Below are 22,946 nucleotides of genomic sequence, written 5' to 3' on the forward strand. Positions count from 1 at the left end.
GTTTTTTATCCTATCGTTTTTCTCTTTTAAACAAAAAAAAACAGCACATGCAATAATTTGAATCATTCGATGATAGGACAAAAGCACGACCAACTCAAGTTTAATGCTCCTCACGAACCAAATCAATCGATATTCATAGCCTCATTCTTTTTTTCCGTAAACTGAATAAAGACGGGCTGCAATTTTTCGCGGTCTTGCAGCCAGCTCGGCTTTTATTTTACCATCGCAATTTTCCGAACCAAGAGACACTCTTCGTCATACTGTGCTCAAAGCGTTGTTAGAGTGGTTGTTGTATCGCATCCGTCACTGTGCGCTGGAAGATGGGGCGGAAACACACAGTGGCCTTAGCCTGTCGGTTTTGCAGTATTATATCTTTCCCATGCAACAAAAAAAGGAACGGTACGGCAGATACCGGAAACGGCAAGTCAGCCATTCGTTGTGCCTACCGGGCGAGACAATGAACTGTAGCCATACACTTGGCTGTCCGTGATGCTGAGCGTGCAACCTTTCAAAAGGGGCACAAAAATCGACATCGACAGTAAAAACGGCACCAGAGGAGGATGCAGAGGTTGTTATCAGTGAATGAAGCAGTGCGGCTAAATTCATGATATAGTGAGTAGAAAAAATAATATGCCTGGTTCAATTTTTTAAGAAACAAAATTGTGCCATTTAACATTCCTAACAGGTTGTAGGGAAAGTAATATTTATCTTTTTTTTGCTTTCTTTTTTATGACAATCTTACATGAAACAAGATCGATTGGATTACAATTTTGTGCTATACACATTACATAAACTTCATTTGGTACAGAGTACCTCAATACTTTCCGTGGAAGCGTACGTTTGAAAAGCATACAACATACTAGCTATTTATTAATATAGCTTTTCATCTTCGCTATTCATCTGCCTTTTTAAATCATCTACGGATACCCTGTTCCGCTTTGTCTCGTCCTGCCTGCTTCCATACTACTCTACTCTATTTACCAACTAACATACAAACCCGTCACACCAATACAACTCAGCCCCATGTACCAGGATCACAGGATCGTGTACTTGCGGCCTAAAAATGCGGTAATGGTGGTGGTGCATTTATCAACTTCCACCTTCATTCCCTTTGGACTGGCATCCATTTGCACCTGTATACACCAACGAACGCCCTTCCACGGAAAGAGAAAAGCGAAAGGTGAGCAATTAAAAAAATGTATGTATATATGTATGTATGTATGTACGTATATACATATATATACAAATGTGCAAGCAACACAACAGATGCTGGGCGGCTGCCGTAGGCTGTTTTGATGCATCCCGGTGCGCCATTTGCATCAAGCGGCGTGGTTTTTTTTATACACTCGTAGGGTTTATTTTTAATTTCTGTTTTCTCATTTTCTTTCGCTGTGTGTATGCCAACCATTGCAACGTTCTGCTTTGAAGGTAATTGTGACGGTAGATTCCTACCCGATGTTTAACTTTCGTTGCCGTAGAATAACACTAGATGGCTGTAAACCCTTGAACATTCCGGGAGGTTTATTCTGAAATACCTACAGTAAGTTTTGTTTCTTTGGGGTTTGATTGTTGAAAAAGATTTGATATCAAAACCCAAAGCATTATATTTAATTGATAAGTTCAATAACCTTAAATATTCACTATTCTTAAATAAAATGTTCATACGCACTTCAAAATACATGTCCAAATATAAATGTCATGCGCCTCAAAGGGTTCGGTAAGGAACAACTTTTTTTCTTCTTTTATTCTCTTCTATGTTTACGATAGCCACTTCAACCCACTCTTGCAACAGCGATGGTGGATGATGATCGTGTATGCGACGTTCATCGTCAAACCTTCCCTAATCCTCTCTCCTTTTCCTGCTCATAGCTACGAAACGTAGCCTACGGTCTGAGGATTCGGTAACGCAAATGGGGAACGGTGGGTCCGTCGTATCACAAATGCAAATTGCAGACACACAAATGCAAACCGAACCCAGCAACATGAAAAAAAAACAGGATGAACCATGCATCTCAGAAGCCCAGAGTGCAGTGAACAGACTATGGATGGGCGGGAGAATGTGAATGGACATTATTCTTGATACTATCTACTGTTCGGTTTTTCTCTCGTTCTTGCTTTCTTACAAACTCTCTTTCTCTCAACATCCGTCCCTCTTCGTCATTTTCATTTGTGCTTTGTCCCATCGTTTGGCAGGACGATGATGGAACGATGTGTAACGGATGCGAAATGACGTTGCAAAAAAAAGAGTAGTCTTTCTCATTTTTCTAGGCCTGGCAGACACGGCAGGCCCATCACATGAACGAAGATTGACGAAGCATGAAGCGAACGAGAGCCATATATGCATACCAAATTTACCTCGTGCAAACCCACTCTGAAGTCTCCACAGTGTCGGGGTTTGAACCGGCGTCTCGACTGCCACTTGTCATCATCCGTCGGTATTTTTCTGCATCTATCTTCCTTAGTGTGCTCTTGAACGTTTATTGACGCTGCTTCCCTCGCTGCAATCGCACCTCGTGTGCCACAGTGGCGCTTTATACCCCCTCATGTTGCAGAGTTTTTGTTAACAGTAATTTAGACTGAATTTTGTTAAGTTACTTTTTTAATGTTACTTGTATTTTAAGTCTTTTGCACTGATAACACTGAGTAATTAAACTTAGTCAAGTTTTTAAGACAAGACATTTTAAACTTTATTTAAAGAAAAGTGCATCGACATGCATTTTTTTTTAGATTTTTTAAGCAGTTTAATAAACACGTAAAATTTCAAAAGCAACATTTACAAAAATATGCTAGCATTGAAAGTTGAGTCAATTTTGTTGCACGCAACAAACGATTTTATAAATCCTGGCTCATTTAGAAAAGTTTTTTTTTAATAATTGATGTTCTTTAATGTTTAGCTTCAAGTTTCCTATTTCTTTTTTTTTAATTATTCCAAATTGATCAGCACTTGCTTTGATGCTTAAATGAGTAGCACTAGCAATTAAGCCTTGACGCTAAAGTATCAATCATTCGCAGGAGCAATACATCAAAGCGTATCAGGAGGGCAATTTCCTCCTTTCCCATTTATCGATTCACACTGTTTAATGCTTGTTTTTCTTTGCCCTATTGTGCTATTCGCTACTAGATATCCCTGGCGTTCACTTGAAGTGAAAAATTAAAGTCCAAGAAAACCGATCATGGCTAATCCCCACAGAAAACCGAAGCGCAGTGAATCGTTTCGTCATTTTGTGAGCGCCGAGTTGGAATGAATGTTGTACTCCCCAAACTGATAGTCATTGGAATAAACCATTAATAAAAGGATAAGAAATTTGAATTTCAATTATTAGATTTATAGTGGCAGTCAGTTGCAACTTCCTTAACATATGCGCTCCACGGCCACACTTCATGTTTGCGTGCGGAAATGAAAAATCAGTTTACCAATGAAAGAGCGCTTACACTAAACCTGCACACACCGGGAGAGTGCACCGATGTAGTTTCGAAATGAAAATAATCAAATCGAAGAGAGAGAGAGAAAGAGAGATTGCCCAGTAAGGGAATAGTGCAGTGCAATTAAAACAAGGTACCTATAAATCTTGAACCTCGACCCCGTTGACCAGTTTCCCGCAGTCTGCGTGCGAAAATGGAAGCTGCTGACCGCATCATGCACATGGACCATAAAGCAGGAAGAGAAATAATGCTTTGCGAGCTCCTTCTGAGCATGCTGCCGTTCCGAGCTCGTATTTTATTAGCTCCCGGGGAGGAAGACGCAATAAAAGTGGACTACGGGACTGTCGCTCTTAAGTAATAGGAAGATTTAGAGGCGTCTCCAACCGGGTTTTATGGGTTTTTTTGCGGTTGCAACGTTTTTCTTCTCGTATCGCTGGGCGTTGTCATTTTGGCAATATGGTGATAGCACAAACGAACCGCACTGTTGCAGTTTGATAAGAAATTTCAAAAATTAGACGTGATTGATCTAATGTTATGTATGGTTGGTATTATTGCTAATAGTAATATGCAATTTGACGCATAATCCTAATATAGATGCTTTTCATTATAAAATTCCAAAGAAAATAAATAAAATAGTCAAGATTGATTAACATTTTCGTACATCAAACATTTTTATGTTTTATATAATTTTCAATATCTTTTAGCTTTATATCTCTAACTGTAAACACGTGTAACATATGGTCACTAATTCCATTTGTTCATTTTTTTTTTATAAGAACAACGTGATAGCTTAAAAATCGAGTACTTTGTCCTTCTAAATTGTAAATCAATCTGGTGCCAAATCGAGGTTTGATTGCTTGGCAACATACTTCCAATTACTATTTGATTAGTATTTAAACGATGAGAAACTCAAGCTGATATAGAAGCATTTATGGAGCATATGGAAAACTGTACTACAACAGTTTTATACTGTTTGCATTATTCAACACTGTTTTCTGAATGGAAGAGCACGTTTTAGCTGTAATATTGTTGCCAAATTGAAAGAAATTTCCACTTTTGTACATTGTACATCAAATATACTACATACTTCACGGCGTGGGAAGTGTAACTAGCTCGACTTTTTAGAAACGATCGTGCCTTTTCTGTCATTTTTAGCCATAATCAAATCTGCTAGGATTAAAATGAAAAATTGATTACATGCAAACGCGCAACCACCAGCGCAAAACCGAGCCACGACAGGAAACCTGTACTTCACGGTCAAGCCCAACGTGCCGCGGTCCCATGGGCGGTAAAGCAATCATAATTCATCACACAACCACGCCACGCCTTTCTTTCCTTCTGCCCGACGCCCTTGTGGACCGAGACATACAGTTTCGAATCAAATCACCTTCATAAACAATTTAATATTAATGTCACAATTATGCTGCGGTCAGCAAACCCGGACACAACTAAAGGTAAAAAGCTTCGCCCTCGCCTGAATCCGTCCGGATGGTGCATACGGGCGTAGCCTGACGGTACGAAAGCTTTCCAGTTTTGGGGCGTCCGTGTGCCCGTAGTTTGCTGCAAGGATCACGTGGTACGTACGTGGATGGGATGGGCCCGCATGTGTATTGGTGATGCGTATGCGTACGTTTTTCAGTGCATTTTTTTTAAATCGAGTCGTCCATCCCAAGGGGGAGCTTTTCTGAGAGGTGGCGGAGAGGTAAAGGCCATTCTTCCGATGCATTCCGAGTCTGGTTGCGTTCGGGACCAACCTGCCCGAATGTGCGTCATACAGAATGAAAGCTTCACTTGCGTACGCAGCCGTACGCACTATCCGTTAGTGCGTAGGTGGGTGGTAGCTAAAAGCCCTCACAGACACACTAAAAACACCCGTACATACAACGCACTTGATGATACGCACGCATACGCTCCCAGGGTTGTTTTGCGGAGAGTGCAAAATGCAGATGCATTCGACTGCAGCGTCATCGATGGCAGCCGGTGTGGGTTTCGTTGCGTTCCCACCGTCAGTGAATGCCGTTGTACATAGGGCAGTGTGCTGTTCACGTACATAGAAATCGCGTGCGAAATAGTGAACAACTTGTGCCAAAAGGAGACAGCATGTAGGCTTCCACCTAGTGAATTTCAACAGGCTAGAGAGAGGAAGGTGTGCACATAAGGCGCAGCAACGGCCGATATCGAACTGACCTACATGCGTGAAAATTGCTCAAATTAAGCCTCTCATCCTCTTTCATGTATCATGGTTTTATCGTACCACCGTGTGTGGGAGTGCAAGGATTTTTTGCTTCCGATCAAATGGCTGGCACAATTTTGTTTTTTTTTCGCTATTCTGTTACCACTACAACACCGGCATTAAAAAAAAAACAACACCAATTTCAATACTCCCTCATCGGCGGTAGGAATAATGCAAAACTGTTTTAGTACTCTTTTTAAACTATGTGAGTATTGGTGCAATTTATACAAATAAAAAAACAATACAACCAAGCCTGGAAATCCAGGTCTACAAAAAGCTACACGCATATACTAGTGCATCTGCATGCGTAGAATGCACTCAGCTATTCGTGAAAAAATACAGGAAAATTTCATGTCAGATTTTTCTCCTATGGTCCTTCCTCCTCAAACAGGTTCTTCTATATGTGTATGTGAGTACCCGTTAGTTTGTTCGTGACTGAAGGTTCATGATGTAAAAAAATTAAAACCCTGCCAAAGTGTATTATTGTGTGCGTGAGGCTGAGGGAATGCATTCACCTATCCTCGCACTGCAAGGTTGTAGTTATAACCACCAAGGCCACAAGTTTACAATATGTGTGTGTTGTTGTGGAATTGTCACCCACGCGTACGTTGATGAATGAGCCCGGAGAATTGAACAGGGAAAAATAACCTGACCTCAACAAATACCAGTTTGCATTTTGCACACAGACAAACAAGCTACCACGCCCTAGCCACCACAAAGGAACTAAAAATCGTCTCATCGGGATTCTGGGCTGGTTTCCTGCACACATGAGAAACCACGCGTTTGGGTTTGACCTTTGCCTGTCGATAACATTTCCCTGCAAACATGGAGGATAGGGTAGGAGCTTCACGGTGTCACCAGCAAACCGTCTTCCTTGTTTAGAGCGATTCGAAACTCGTGCATGTAGATGTTACGATAAATCGTAAATATCCCTTGATTCCCCTCAAAGGGCACACATCAAAAGGGAGCTGCGGTTGCGCTAACCCCGTACGTACTGCTGGAGCGTTTCGCGCGAGTCCTTGCGTGCATCCTGTTTACGCACAATACTGGTGAAATCCTGTTCATCGGCGCACCAACACATGGTCACTAACGAATTGAAAAGGTTTCCAGCCAGGTTGCTAAAGCTCCTCATCCGACATCCGACCAAAGCATACCTCCAGCTCATCCTAAGGTGCATTGGGTCATCCAGACAAAAGGTCCTTCAAAGTTTAGTAGGCTTGTACTCCGCAACAAAAGCTGATGGCTGGTTGCGACAGCTAGTGGCGCCTGTTGGTACTAAAAAGCATGTAGAGCCTACGTTATCAGCTACACACGAACACATCCGTACAAATGGTCCGATATGGACCCACACATTCAAACGCACGAAACGCAGGCATTGGAAAGGCTTACACAGATAGTACGCATCCGTACGCAGTGGCCGTTCGTGGCGCAGTATTTTCCACTCCGGACAGCCACTCTAGTGCACATTCTCCCCCGGGAGACCGACGAGCGTGTGACTTCCAGCCTTTTCACTGATCCTGCGGCGTGATTTGCGTATTTTCTCATCGACCAGGCCGAGCAGATTGGATGTTACCGGAACGTGCGAGTCTTTATGGGTGCACACATGTGCGCTGTGCGGTTGTGTTTGAACCAGAAATTCATAAATTTGGTGTTATTCTTTTTTTTTTGCACAACGCTGACGATGGTAATAAATAGCGAGTGCGAGCGCACCACTCGCACGTAGCCTTCAGTATGTTGCAATGTGGCAGTATATGGAAGGAGCGTGCGTGTCTGTGTATGGGTTTTCTGGCTTGGTATGCTCTGCAATGCACACATTCACTTTTTTCTAAAGCTTTTCGTACTATGAACGCAAGAAGTACGTAGGCATGTAGAAAACGACATAAGTAAAAAGAGGATTAAAAAAATCACAACACTCATACACACATCAGCTAACTACATTGTGCAACAAAAGTGCAAAACACCATCGTACGCGTACAATCGATAGGCTGAAAGTACGCCAAAAGATTGACGTGATAATGAAAAATCGGTATGATTTTTCGTAAACGTAAAAATTCCTTTCTTCAATTCCTCGTCTCTCGTTTTTAAATTCCTTTTTTTATACGCGTATCTCATATTGTATTGCTTCATTATTTATATGTTAAATTATCATTTTATCTTATTACATTTTGATGAATTACATAGTTGGAGGTATTAAAAACTAAAAAAGGGCGGACCCGTGGTACAATCGTCAACTCGAACGACTCAATAACATGCCCGTCATGGGTTCAAGCCTAGAATGGACCGTCTCCCCGTAGCAAACATTGACTATACAGATGTGTGGTAATTAATTAAGTCTCGAAAGCCTGTATAAGCCGGCATGATTGCGTAGGACATTACGATAAATAGAAGAAGAATAAAAAACATTCTGGCGACCATAAAGCAGTGGTGCATGCTAGTTGAGGAAAGTGAATGATGGCGGATTCAACGAAAAGTTAAATGATTGATGAAAGAATGCCCCTGTCAATAAAAAAATACCTGTAATATGTTTTAAATTGTTATGAAAAATTATGCGCATGCGGTCGTATATTTCAAGTTGGTGGCCAAAGTGTTTTTGTTTAAATAAATATGTCAATGAGCAATTAGCAGTTCAAGTGGGAATAATAAAAAGGAAAAAGTATCTATATTTGATGAAAATTTGGTTTATATATATATTGTAAGAGTTGTTTAATTCTTAATCGAAAACAGATAAAAATGGGTGACTTGAATGAACTTGATGAATGGGTCAAGTAACAGGAGTTGACTCGAAAAATTAAACCTAAACTAAACGGAACCAAATGTGAAGATTGGTTACTAGAACTGTTATAATATAATGAACTAGGATATTATAATTATGAATGATAATTAAACAAGAACTTGTACTAAAGGGTCTCTTAAACTGATAGATTTATAAAATTTTAAAATAATTTCTTCTAGGAACCATATGACCATTATAAGTACGAGGGAGCAATCGAAGAAACAACCCAATTTAAGTCCATATATATTTCAAGTAATGCTCGTTTAACTATACGAAAAAAGTTTTAGAAATACGAAATGGATCTTAAAATCAATAAATATATACTGTAAGTATCTAATTAAATAAATCAAATCCTTAAAGTATTGCATCTTGAATTGCAATGTAAAGGCTATATAATACAACTAATGCAAGATACAATCATAAACTAAGCTTGCAGATAAATGTGTTTGCGTAAATGCATATTACACTGCCAAATTCTTTCTAATGATCTTTCACCTGAAAGAAGTGCATGATTGTTGTATTGTATCAAATCAATGTTACAAACATTCAATAGGAACGGATTCAATAGGAACCATTGGGATTCGATCGGAGTAATCCGGATTCGATCGAAGCCAATTGAATCTGTATTCAGCTGCATTCGAGCCATATTTATTTCGGAGTCGGAGCCCGAGTAAGAATGTTGGAGTCGGAGTGGATTCATGAATCCAATTCGGAGCTCCCATCACTACTTTACTCATTATTAATTTTGAAAATAAATGCCAAAAATACTCTAAATAAAATCGATAAAATAATAAAATAAATAAACCAGGTAAAGAATCACCATCGTGACAATTGCACAGCCATGTAAAACGGTTTGAGCAAACTGATGAATCCCACAAATTACATGTAGCGGAATTTGGGGCAAGTGTGCCATACGGGGCAAGAGTGCCACCAAGCATTTTTCCTTAAAAACTTTAGTTTAATGATCAATTGTGTATACAGTTGGTTCCTTTCCAATGACTAGGTATACTGAGCCGAATTTCATATAGACCAATCGATATTCCCCATTGTTTTGAACTGATATATATTGAGTTTCAAAATTGAGCAGAATATTATAATTTTTTAATCCAATCAAATAAGCTCTCAAAAATCATGCGAACAATCAACCGAGAAAATATTTACACCACCGTATAGCTGAGAAAACGTGAAATTTTATGTGGGATTAGTTGAAAAAAACATTCTTTTTGTCACTGAAAAATTCAATTTCAAAAAAGTTACAACTTTTGGGGCAAGTGTGCCATCTCTGTTTGGGGCAAGTGTGCCACCATCTTTCATAGGCGCGAGCTGTCAAAAATGTAAACATTGTTGTAGCGTGCTGCGGTATGGTGCGCTTTTACGAGCGGATTCTACTCCGGAAAAACAGACCAGCAACAACCCATATTGCGATACAGTTTGTGATGAAAAGGGGTTCATTGGTGACTTAAGACATGTAGGAATACATACACTAGTGGTACAAACGTAATGATTTCCAATTATCTAAGAAATACGGTTATTTTAACCAGGTGGCCGTCTTGCCCCATACGAGTGGCACTCTTGCCCCATAGCCCAAAAATCAACGTCTTTTTGGACCCTTTTTAAAACGCTTCAAAAACTGTTTTGTTTGCACTTTTTTCAAGCGAAACTCATTTATAAGTGAGGAAATAGATGTAAAATGGTTATGAGATTTAAATCGGGTTTTGAAAAACACGTTTTAGTGAGTTATAACTTGAAATGCTTAAGGTGGCACACTTGCCCCAAGTTCCGCTACAATCAATTTCCGATGAATTCCGATGGGGATGTGGAAATCATCTAAAACAGAACATTTAATGCAGATTGTTTTGCCTTTTTTACCATCTATACCAAAATTCATATGAATAAGAGGTATAGTAATTTCATCGGAGGAGATTCTTTTTTCCAGGAACACCTCCAATGTTACCCTAACAACTTCCTCACCCTACCTAAAAGGGAAAAAGGCGACATTCGCGCCATGACGTAGCATGAAGTAACGACGTACCTTCTATGCAAAGTAATTCGGATGTTTCTTAGCACTGTCGAGTCGCTGTTCTTTTGGACCGCACACCAGCGCACACCGTCTACCCGCTACGCTAAAGGTGATGCGCTACCGTCATCTTACCATTTCACACCGTCTGAGTGAATTACTCGTAGCCATTCGGTGAATGAGAGCGTCTCACCGGCGGATACTGCAAATTCCACAACGTGTCAGTTGTACCGGTTCCAAAGAGATTGAAGAATGGCGTGGGCAACATTTCCCCGCGAACAAAGGGTAGGGAAGGATTTGTTGTTTCTAGTCGGTGGAAAGATTAATTCCCCAGCTAAATGCTTTCGGTAAACAAGACAACAAGCCCGGCCAAACTGTGCACAGGATTTCGGAGAACGGATCGAGAACGCTTAACGCGAGTTACGTTTCTCAACGATTCCACACGCCCCGTGTTCCAGAGGAACGTTTCCAACTGCTGCCAACGCAACGGCAGAGAAGATTCTACAGCATGAAAAACCGATGGCAATATGTTCATTTTCACTATTTCTGAGCGTGGAAAAGACGAACAACCCCACTTCTGCCCATCCATCGTTGGCAGCTTCCACCACCAGAAACCACCATCACCACCACCTGGACTGTATGTCTGGCCCGTAATGAGTTTTTAAGAAGTTTGGGTTTTGGTGGAAAACTTTCGCACCGTAATTATGTTTGGCTATGACTCTATGCTTCACACTCTCGTTGTTTATTCGCCTTCCGGTTTTTCGCCCGACGTTCTCGGGAGTCGACCCAGAGCAACCGCAAACGGTGTTGATGTGTCGAGAGAACGGCTCATTTACACTCGGCTCGGTTTTTGGTGTTTGGAGTTTCCTATTTTCCCATTGCTCTTGCCGTTTTTGTACATTTGCTCTTTTTACCTATATGGCGCAACAGTGTCGAAGGGACGCTGGTGTTGATTTCCCCAAACAACTTTTCCCCTAAGATAGAAACGAGAGTCGGGTTAAAAATATTGCACCACGGACAGAGAATTCGTTTCAGCTTTGAAAAGCGGTGAATTTAACATTTCGTTGGCGTTTGCGTTGCTTCTCTGCAGAGATCAAATGGTACCGTCAAGGGGGTTGTGCTCGATTTTAATTTCCGAAATGGATCCTTAATGATTCATACCGCAGACAGATGCTTTGCTACTAACGCAATCGCACCACTCGGCTGTTATCAGTGTGATGAGCTCATGCTTCTTGGAAACGATGGTTGCGGATTAAGCGGTCATGTACAGCTTCTAATAGCCAAATCGATCAGCTACACAAGGTGTAACTTCAAACTTGGAAAAATAATATTCTGCTTAGCAAACCTTTACATCCACATTTGTAATCATTTGACCATAACTATTGTTGTAATAAGAGACACGGTGCAGTGCCACACTGAACTCCTGAAATAAACCTGGTGCAGTCTATTCCAAAAAAGATACGGATAAAATGCAGTAAACACAAAATATAAACGTCTACGTCACTGAAAATGTGTGTAAATTTCAATTTATCTTGTAGCATGTTTATGTTCTGAATACGCAATTTTAATATTCTTATCCTTATTCTTATTGGCGTAAGGACTTAAGCGGTCATGCCGTCCTATAAAGGCTTTCGAGACTTGTTAGGTACCATGCAGCTGTTGACGACTGTACCATTGGTCCCGAACAAAACTTAAAGAGTATTATTTGCTGTGAATTTTACAATTTTTATGAAAGTGAATTTTACACAGATGCATTATGTATTTTGAATGAGCCTACCATTCTCGGGATTCAATTTAGTTTCCGTTTTTTCAACATCCTGCCCTATTTATTGTTGTCGAAGTGTCCCAGATTCGATGTAGACTTGAGAAACTGATTTCGTCGAGCTGAAAACGATGCTGGTAAGGTAAAAACTAAAAAGTTGTTTTTTATTTATATAAAAAAAAATGTGTCCCTTAAAGCGAAAGATTCATTTCACTCAAAAAGGACACACAGGTTTCACTTCAACGCTTACGGTTCCAAAAGCCGCAGGAATCGGGTTGTTGTCGTTTTTACCTCTCTCTTTTGGTCGTTCTTTACCAACGCCAAATCACCCATTCCGCACGCATCGCACTGCCAATCCAGCCTATAGCCGGCAAGACAAGGGTGCTGTAGCTTTTTTGGCCTATGTCAGTGAAATAGAATCTCGAGACTGCCATGGGGGCTATGTGAGCGAAAAATGTTTTGAATGAAAATCCTTTCCTGCCGAGAATGACATTATTTTGTACTGGACGCGAAAGGCAGAGGAGTGAAGTACAAGAGTGTACAGTAGTAGAGATAAAGGTTACCCGGTGGGAGTTCCACCAGGTACCCGAACGATCCATCCGTTCGCAATGGGAGGATACTACATGAACCGTAAAATATTAATGAGCAACTTTATCCGCCGAAGGGCTGCACAAAGTCTTCCATCCTGGGTTAGTGGCACGGCAAACGGTAAAAGGGTCTATCGAAAAGTTATTCGACTCTAATGAGAGTGGCACGTCTCTCTCGGCTTCGATGGAAAAGAAGTAAAGAAACTGAAAGGCTTTCCGTCCCAGAAAACACGGGATAAAAGGTGCAATCAAACTTAACACCTTGAATCCTGTTTTTTTCTGGTGCAATTTTCCAAAGTGATGTTTGGCTGCTCCGTAAGAGCGATCTTGTTTCAGACATTTACCAGGATACATTCTGAGAGCATGGAATGGTATCAACCAAATGCACATGCATGTTCAAGGAAAAGAAAATAGCAAAAATTTAACACCATTCCACCAAGTTTAAAATCTAAAGCAAACCTCAAGGGCCACAATGAAATGAATAATGCAGCTTAGGTATCCCCATGCTATTTGGAGCGTACCGACAAAGATTGGGTTAATTTTCAATCTTTCCCGCTGGGGGTGGGCAACCAAGGAGATAGGCTTTCCAGCACATATAATCAATTAAGCATACAAAGCTGCAGTTGACAAAAAGCTTCAAAGCAAAAAGATGTCAATCATGTATTTTAGGATTTCTTTGTATCTATTTATTTTGTAATTTTTTACTTCATGTTCTATTACTACTCGATATTTTTAATTGTCGTAAAATAGTCATCAAGTTGTAGATGATCAAGTTCTTTTATGAAAAAAGATAATATTGACTTCCATAAATTAACACTTGTACATGAAAAAAAGTTACCCAGAAAATGGTGAATCCTAAGACAGTCTGAGGAATATGTGATATTCATCTGCTATTGATGATGATAAATCTTTCCACTTACCCAGGTTACAGGTTTGAGAAGGATCATTAAGTTCAAATAACTCTTAAGGTCGACATAAAGAAGTAGAATTAGAGCAAGTATTGGGTAACACTCAGCGGAACCAACCGATTTATACATACCTCCAAGAAGAACAATATAGTACCATAAATGAAAAAGGAGAACTTAATGTTTCTGGAATTGGCCACTTACAGATCAAACCTTTAAAGAAGATCAAATTAAAATTAAGTAACATTTAAAAGTTGCATGATGCTTTTTACTGCATAGTTCATCATTGTTGGGCCGGTCCAGTGATACAGCTTTCAAAAGACACGACTTAACAACATGCCCGTGATAGGTTCAAGTCTCGTATGAACCGTGTCCCGCATGCATAGGACTGAATATCTTGCTATGGATAAACTAAAAATATTTCATAAATAGCCAAACCACGTATTAGTAATACAGGCAAGCTTGCACCCACAACAGTTGTTTCGCCAAAGAAAAAGGAATAGAAAATGAAGAAGAAAAAGAAAGAAAATAGATGAACAAGAAGCAGAAGATTTTCATCTTATTTGGATTGACTTTAAATATTTTTTGGATTGTAAATTATGGAAATATATGCGGGAGCCGAACCAAGAGTGTTAAATATACGCTTGCAATATAGATCACAACCGTAGCGACCATTCGGTTTGGATTTTTAATGGCTCACAATTAATATAGTTCCATATACGGATGTCTATAAGATCCATTTACAGTTATCCCTAACACAGCTCCATCTGAGCTATCTCCTCATAATTCATCTCCAATCCCTTACACCGTTATATTAGCATATATAAACTTTTGTTTATATTACAATTTATCTGCAAAAAATTTAATCATACTAAATAATACTCTAGTTCAGCCTAATACATTGACCATTGCTTAAACAGCTCCAAGAATATCCTGAAGTCTAAAATTTGTAATATAATATTCTAACGATCGCTCTCCTCACTATAACTGTACTCCTTCACGGGTTGAATTAAAACGAAATCAACCTGTGATGAGAAAAAATTCACTCGTGCTCGCCACTTGTTCCAAAAAACAACACCGCTCACAACTTTCACGAATACCGATTTTACTCTTATTTCTATTTGGGTGCGTTTTATTCAGCTCCTCTTGCACGCAAAAATGAAAGAGAAAATATTAATTAAAAAAGTTTTACTTCATTCACGCGCCATTCTACGGTTGGTGTTTGCTATATACGACGCTATTGGAGGTCATAATGTCGTGAGATCCAACATGGGATGAACGTAATAGCATATCCTGATATTCGTCAGCTTTTTTGTATTGGAGGACTACCGTCAGGGTCTGAAAAATAGTCTGAAAATATGAAGTGAACGTTAGAATGAGCATCATACCAAGTGGACCAATTTGTTACTCGCCGAGTAACAACATTCAAGTGATGGAATGATAGTTGCTGACAAGCCGTGGCCACTGCACAGACACAACACAAAAAACACACAACATCCAACAAAAAGGATCCACATACCACTTTTTATCGTAGACTAGCAAAAAGCCTATGTAGAAACTGTTATTATCATACAAAAACACAGAAGCTTTTTTCCTAGCGAGTAAAATTGTATATATGGCTAATATGTAGTATTGAATTTTAGATATAGATAACTGAAATAAACATTTGAGTGAAACTTTAGCACGTATAAGCATTTTTCACGCATGCATAACATTCAAAATCGTTTTAAACAAATATAACAAGCACAAAGGAAAATGGTAGATCGACGAAGGAACCTAATCACATTACAATTACTCACAATCAAAGATCCTTATTTTCCCCGCAAAGCCCATCATCGACGAACCCACAAACGACATGTGGCTACATACACACATAGCCGAGCAGCCCAAGACCGCACGCGAAACTTTGCCATTTCAATTTCAATTTCCAACTCCATTCGTAAGTGGCTTATGCGAGTTTCAGCCCGTTTCGGTACGATTCTCAATGCCGATCGTGCTCAACCGTTCTGGTACGGGTCTACCGGAGTAAGCAAAAAAAAGTAGTTATTCTAGTCTTCGCTTTACGTTTTGCTTTTTGCCTTATCTGTCCTATTTGCCACACTTGAATATGATTGCATTTGGCATGTTGCTGCATCGTTGCAGCAAAATTGAAACTCACCAGCGAACGATTCCATGTACTCCGTAGTACCTTAACACCGTTACAGCGCACTGCTCTTATACAAAACATTCAATGGGACGAATAGGAAAACGAACAGAGATGCATTCGGCAACCGAGACAGCAGTTAGATACCGTCGGGCACTTTGGCAATCAGACACCCGACTAGAGCATCTTCAGTCTTTATGGGTACATAATTTTCTTTCATGCGTTGACGCTTTTCCGACTAGCCAACTGGTTGACTAAGAATGATGCGCAGGCAAGATTTATAAATTGGTGTGATTTTATGAATCGACCGTATGAGTTTCATTTTCAGCAGAGCTTCTATTTTAAAAGTTTTATTTTAAATTGATGATTTTTAATGTCCTTACTCAAACATACTTAGTTCTATATTTAAAGTTATTTCCGATTTCCCATTGTGTTGTAATTATGTACTACAGGGAAACCAAAATAAGAGTTAAAAAACCAAGAACTTCCTCGCAGTTAAACGCAACCTGTACGATTGTGAACAAACACTCATGAAATGGCAAATAATATTTATTGGTAGTATTGTACCAAATAGTGCTAAAAATAAAAACCTAGCATAAAATCGTAAGCAAAAGTTGCTGAAGCTAATTGTCCAGATTTTTGTAAATTGTTGGATGTAAAGTTTAAATATTGAAAACATGATCTCACGATACTTGCGTCTCGTTCAAACGGTTTCGGTTGTGCTAGTTTTTATGGGATCAATCAACTACAGTAATGAGATTTGTCATACGACTTATCATTATATCTGTGATAGGAATCAACAGAAAAGTATGTATAACAGTAAAGATGCTTATTTTTTAAGTAAAACTGTAATTTGCTATGTGTAACATTGAAACATTGTTTATTATGCTAATATCAGTAAAAATATAAAAATGGAAAAGGCTGAATGATTTAAAGGAGAAATTATTGTTTTCGTGAAACTACACAAAAATAACCATGAAACTGTATCCATCCATTAGCTTGGAATTTTTTTACAATATAAGAGCGATTTGTAGTGCATAAAAATATAACACTTTTTTGTTATAAGCCGAATATCATAATGATTATTAAAATAGAACAAACCAGCTAAGTTGAAGGATAAACTATTTGTTCATAACAGTACTTACAAATGTAAAACTGGTACTAAACCTGTGGTAGGTAATAAACCTGTGATTTTTTGTACGGTAAAATGTTCTTGTCCTTTTGATTGCTATGTATTGTACGAACAATAAACAAATGAAAATAAAGCTCTAAATACTACAAAAAAAGTTCTTTTGTGCTTACATTCCCTTTCGTGTACCTACTTCATCTCTTCGTTCTGCTATGATGTTTGCGAAAAACTCTTTTTCCAAAATTTCTGACCAAAAAAAAAAATCAATACAAGCACATTCAACCGTACACATGCGTCCCGTTTATAACGAAATGCAAATAAACAGAACGACGAAATTCTACGTTAATTATTTATTTACATTCACTTAACAGGCACAACTGCACCTCCAGAAACGTTCCATTGGGAAACCGCCGCCAAGTGTGCAGAGTTTATTTGCAAACAATATTTTTGGTTAGGATAAAGCTGAACACGTTTCCATTTTGGTACTATATATTTTGCAAAATAATTACCCCTGTCAATAAAACTGAATGCCTTAAGATCCCATGAATTATCATTCCCATAACACCTACTTGTACAGGCAGAAATTTTTCCTTTTTTTCGAAAATTGAGATAGCACAAGAAAAATTGTATTTTGCCCCGTGAGGTAAACTCCAGTCTAGTCGTGTTCGGTGCTGAGTAGAAATCGAGGTTGATATCCTATCCTGCTTTGCATATTCTGAAAGGCGGGCAATCATTGAATATCGATGTAGAAATAGGCCGCTTATGCCGCTCCAATTTCCCATCCTGTACGGCTGATCAAAACGTTTGCAAAATATGGGAGAAATTGTGTTCTCCATCCGGGGTGTTCGCTGAAGCGGGCGTTCGTACATTATATGCCGGTACCGAATGGAAGAAAACTAGACCAATTCAGCCTGGAACAGCCGGGTACATTAGTCAGTCGGGTGATAGGGGCTGGAAGTGGAGGTAATTTTTATTATTAGAACCAGAGATGCAAGGACCATTGATGCTGGCAAAGTGAAGCGATTTTCCGCCAAATGGATGAAGCGCAAAACACTGCAAAGAGAAGGAAATCGAGCTATCGAATCCATCTGCAAACCAGTGCCGTTCATTCATATCCTGAAACGGCATACTCCCTTGTCCCGTTGCCATCACCATCATCATCGTCATTGGCATGATCGTTGGACAATCCCCTTTTTGCCTCTATTCTTATGGACGAGCGAACGGGTTTTAGCAAACTGCCAACCCAGAACTGGACAATGTTGGCTTGCTATTACGAAGGGCAGTTTGCTCTATTGACCAGCTGGCTCTAATCTTTTACTCCTTTGCTTCCATTTCTTCCACTTCTTCACTGTAGTGCCATGTTGCAACATTTTCCAGCCATAGCACACATAACTGAGATTAACGCTTGTGTTTCTTGTGCAGAGTCTAACAACGGCAAAAGGGGGTAGTCTGTGGGGGGATTTCTACCGATCTGTACAAGCATATGGTATTTGAAAGACTTGCAACGAATATGACTGGTGGTTGATTAGGGTAGGTTGACATTAAATTATAAAGCAGCTATGCTATTCATATATGAACTATATGAAACTGTAAAAATGAGAACATATAACAACACGTGGTTTAAGTCATTATTGTACATTGTTATGTATAAATTCCAACGAAAAGGTAGATTGTCGATGTAATTAACTACAAGCTACAAAAAAGAACCAAGGAGATCGTAATGTGTTTCCTCAATATATAATGCTCAATTCTAACACCCAAAAAGATAAAATAATCTGAGAGCAAAATTTTAATTGAACAAGGTTGAATGCATGCAGTGGTAATTATTATCTCACAGTTATTGCATATCAAATATCAACCAGTTCTCATTTTCTATATTTGTTAACCCTAACTTGTTGTTTATGTACATTTACCCGCACAAACCATTTCAAATTTACATTGAGTTAACGAGCAGTTAGTAATCACCGGTGTAAATTTAAACCCATTATGCATTACGTCGTCGAATATGTCACTCTGAAATACATGTCTGCCCTCCACTCTCCTCCCCCTGCACACTTTCATTTCTTCAGTACTGTATTGAGTAAATCTCAACCATCGTCTAGAATTGTAGGCCTAAGAGAAGAGATTGTGTTTCACAAGCTGCAATGCATAGAGCATCCGTTTCCGTTTCAGCCAGGTAATGACAACAGCACTCACGTGAATTGTGATTCTCATGATCGCTGCCTATACCTGAAACCTTTCCCGGTGAGGAGTTTGAAACACACAAACAAGACTTAATTATCTTGGCTGGGAGCAAAACTTCAGACGACCGTGATTGTTGACTTTTAATTAGTTTTACCGATTAGACTTATTTACACGAAATTAGAAGCCAGTGCTGTCGCTTTCAAGTGGCTGGATGGGATTTCGCATGTGGGAAGGTGAATTTGAGTGATTAGTGCTTTAAAAATCCACATCAACTGAGGTCATACAACTCTCAAGGCATCTGCACGTATCTTTAGAGCAAGAATGTTTTAGAATAATTTTTCCGCGCTACGAAACAATTATAATGTATTTTGTTCATAAGGTTTTCGTTATATATCTTATCTAGACTGACTGTATTTTTTGCTTCTGCTCTCTTTTCAGAACTGACAGCGGCTTTCGATTCTCATCTTCGGGGGCCGTCATTTGTGATGGAACCACCGTCGCGCCTCGAGTTCTCCAACTCTTCCGGTGGCTGGCTGGACTGTTCTGCCTCAGGAAGTCCACAGCCCTCTATCGACTGGCTATCGGTGGATGGGACATCCGTCGGTGATGTCGGAGGTGTTCGGCGAGTTCTGCGGAACGGGACACTAGTACTGCTGCCGTTTCCTGCCACTGCCTACCGGCAAGACATCCATAGTACAATCTATCGATGCGTAGCGTCGAACACGGTCGGACGGGTCATCTCACGCGATGTGCAGGTCCGAGCAGGTAAGTTCATCGCCAGCTTGATCCGTACCTCGGCGGTTCAATTTCCGCCAAACGACGAATCCACAAGCACGCAAACCAATGGCAAAGCGCTTCATGAAACGCATCTACGAACACAAAGCCTCACACTCACACGTACCGACAATGAAACGCAACCGACGATTGCAGGAGCAACCGGAGACGGGCAACTTTTCCGGTTCCGCTCGAACACGCTCTCAATCACATTATAAACGAGAAAATCTCGTGCTACGTGATTGGAATTAATTCCGGAATTTTTACTCTCTTAATCTTGGAACCTTTCTCCACCACTTACCCGCCCCCTACGGGTAAGAGATTGAATCGACAAGACTCGAAGACGGGAATAGTATGAGGACACTCCGTGCTATGCAATGCGCCGTTGTTTGTGTTGTTTCGTGTTGCGGATCCACCCTTCTCCCCTTGTTATCCGCTAAATCGGAGAGTTCTTTCGATACCGTAATGGTTGATTCCGTTCGTGCCGTAGCATCGTGAGAAGTTTTGCCATCCCAGTGTCTGCTACGCCAACACTCGCGATATCTTCGAGGCGTAAGCGGTGTGACGGATAGCGTGACTTGACAGGAACGTGACGTGAGCATGGCCCCGAGCATTGGCTATATTTGTTGACCCATCGAAACCATCGTAGAGCGATGGTTTGAAGAATTTGAATCATCACACTTTACCCAACGGAATTCGAAGCACACCATAGAAAGAAAACTTCATTTCTATGGCTATGCATATTGAAATGCCATATTTCATTTTTAAATACTAATGAATTTCATTGAATGCTACTAACTGATATGAAACGGACAAGGGATTCGAAATTATTTGAAACTTTATTTACAGTATGCGGTTGTGGTTTGGTAATACACTTCGGTTGAGTCAAATAAATTATAATCAAAATTGTTAGTTGACGAAAACAATTAAAATAACCTGGTTTAGTTGATCAGCATACAACAAATCAACAAATGAATTTTTTAAGTTATTCATTATGCTAGATGTTTGTGAGCACTACAACACACTAGAAACTTGTTCGTTTGTACAGTTTCATATTCGATTAAAATAATGAAATCTAATATTTTAACATGAGTTAATTTAGCTATCAATATTAAGATGACTAAATTAAAGGATTAGAAAAGAGCTTTTAGTCAAAAAGTATTTTTTTTACAATTTTTTAATCTATCAAAAACAAGCCAAACCGTCAATTTTAATTCATCTATCACATATCGTTAGTGTTATTTGTTGCTAAAATGTTCATATATTTTTTTTCAAGTGCTGGTAAAGTTTACGATCCTTATTTCAGGCTACAGAAACACAAACAATAAACAATAAACAAAAAACTGTTTTGACTTTTCCAACCTGCCAGAAGCAAATTGGGCAACTTCATACACCGGCTCCAGCTGAGCTTTTTGCATCGCAAAACTTCTACCAACGGGAGTAATTCGTTTGCAACGAAATTACAGTTCGCTGCTTGCTCCACACACGAAGGCGTATGATTTCGGAGTCCGAACTGGCTTTATTGATGCCTGCTAAAGCGTTCCTTTGCTCCCGAGTTCAGTTTAGCAGGATGTCATTTGACTGGTTTGTAGAATGCAAACGAGCTTCAGACCGTGTTACCGCGTCCATGGAGGGAAAATCCCGTTTTATCCCCCTTGTTCGTCTCTACCATACCACTGCCTTGTAAGAATTTTGCATAATTGGATAATGAATCGGGACGGAGTAAATTGATGAAATGGTTGGCTGCTGAACGGATTAAGCGCTAAAAAATGTCTGGCACTGGAGGAAAATAAAGTCGAACGGGAATTTCACTCCCCTGCCACTTTTACGCTCTGTATCACCTCATCGCTGCTAGCTTAGAGGGAATGTTCCTTTGGTTTGCTTTTTCCAGTGCTGGACTAAAAACAGCAGCAGCAGAATGGTGGGCATGTGCATGTTCGGCAGAAAGGCTCCAAACGACCAAGGATCGTAGCAGCTCAGCGTAATTGAATTCCTAAAGCATCTACTGCACGGATTGTTAGATGCAGATGCAAAAACGAAGAAAAAAAATCATCCACCGCTGTATCAGAGAGTTACACGGCGCAGGTACGCTTTTTAGGCAAACGTTAAAAAATCATTAAAACTAAAAATAAAAGAAACACAACACAAGAGCCAACAGAAAACGTTGAAACAAACATTAACACGAAAACAAAAAAGGGCCAAAACACTAATTTCAAAATCCTGTTACGTAGGGAAAACTCTGACCAACAACATCTCGGCACATAATACAAATGAACTTTGACCCGTATTCAGTTTGACGATGCAGCCGTGGAATGAACAAAATTTGAGTTTTTTTTAGTTTGATATTGCTCTACGATTATGTAAGTTATACAGTTATGCACCGATGATTTTAGTTTTTCATTCTTAAATATGTTGAGTTTTAGAGCACTTTGTAATCCTTGGCAAGTTGGTTATGATTTTGATTGCATATTTTACTAGATGCAAACTACTGCCATTTTCATATTTCAAGAAATAGTGAGTGTTAAAATCTCCTGCTATGTCAATGAATAACACTTGTCGCAATGAAAGCTTTTTGTGTACGTCAGTGTTGAATAGTTGTAATTAAACCCAGCAAAAACAACAACAACAAAAATAATTTAAAAAATGGTGCCTGTGTGGTCAAAACCACAGGCAAATCGCCCTAGCAAAATAACTAGATGAAATTGAAAAAAACTATCCAGAACGAAAACAAGGTTGAATGTAAAAAAAGGTAACAGCAACAACACTATTCCACACCTCTGGACCTGGGCTTCTCCCCGCTGATTACGATGGCATACGGTTGAGAAAAGAAAAATCTAACCGGTCGGAAACACGTCACGAGAAGTCATCTAATGAACCAACACCGGTCGGGCTTCACCGGAATCACCGGTTGGCGCCCTGTTCCGGTCGTTCAAACGAATGAATTTTGTTTTGCCATGGCTATTGCACTCTCCCCACCCTAGTGTGGGGAAGGGAGCAGAATGGGGGGTTGGAAGGG

The 22,946-nt window shown here is 39.7% G+C and overlaps 1 protein-coding gene across 7 annotated transcripts in view; it reads left to right on the forward strand.

The window, feature by feature from the left end:
• Positions 1 to 22,946, forward strand: part of LOC1275709 (cell adhesion molecule Dscam2) — a 97,220-nt gene that overhangs the window by 32,265 nt on the left and 42,009 nt on the right. For all 7 annotated transcript variants that reach the window (XM_061646610.1, XM_061646613.1, XM_061646612.1 and 4 more), the window contains exon 2: positions 19,595 to 19,921. In XM_061646610.1, the coding sequence (XP_061502594.1) occupies positions 19,595 to 19,921 (327 nt within the window). The remainder of the gene's footprint in view (positions 1 to 19,594; positions 19,922 to 22,946) is intronic.

Source organism: Anopheles gambiae, chromosome 2, assembly GCF_943734735.2.
Source record: "Anopheles gambiae chromosome 2, idAnoGambNW_F1_1, whole genome shotgun sequence".
Lineage (NCBI taxonomy): Eukaryota > Metazoa > Arthropoda > Insecta > Diptera > Culicidae > Anopheles > Anopheles gambiae.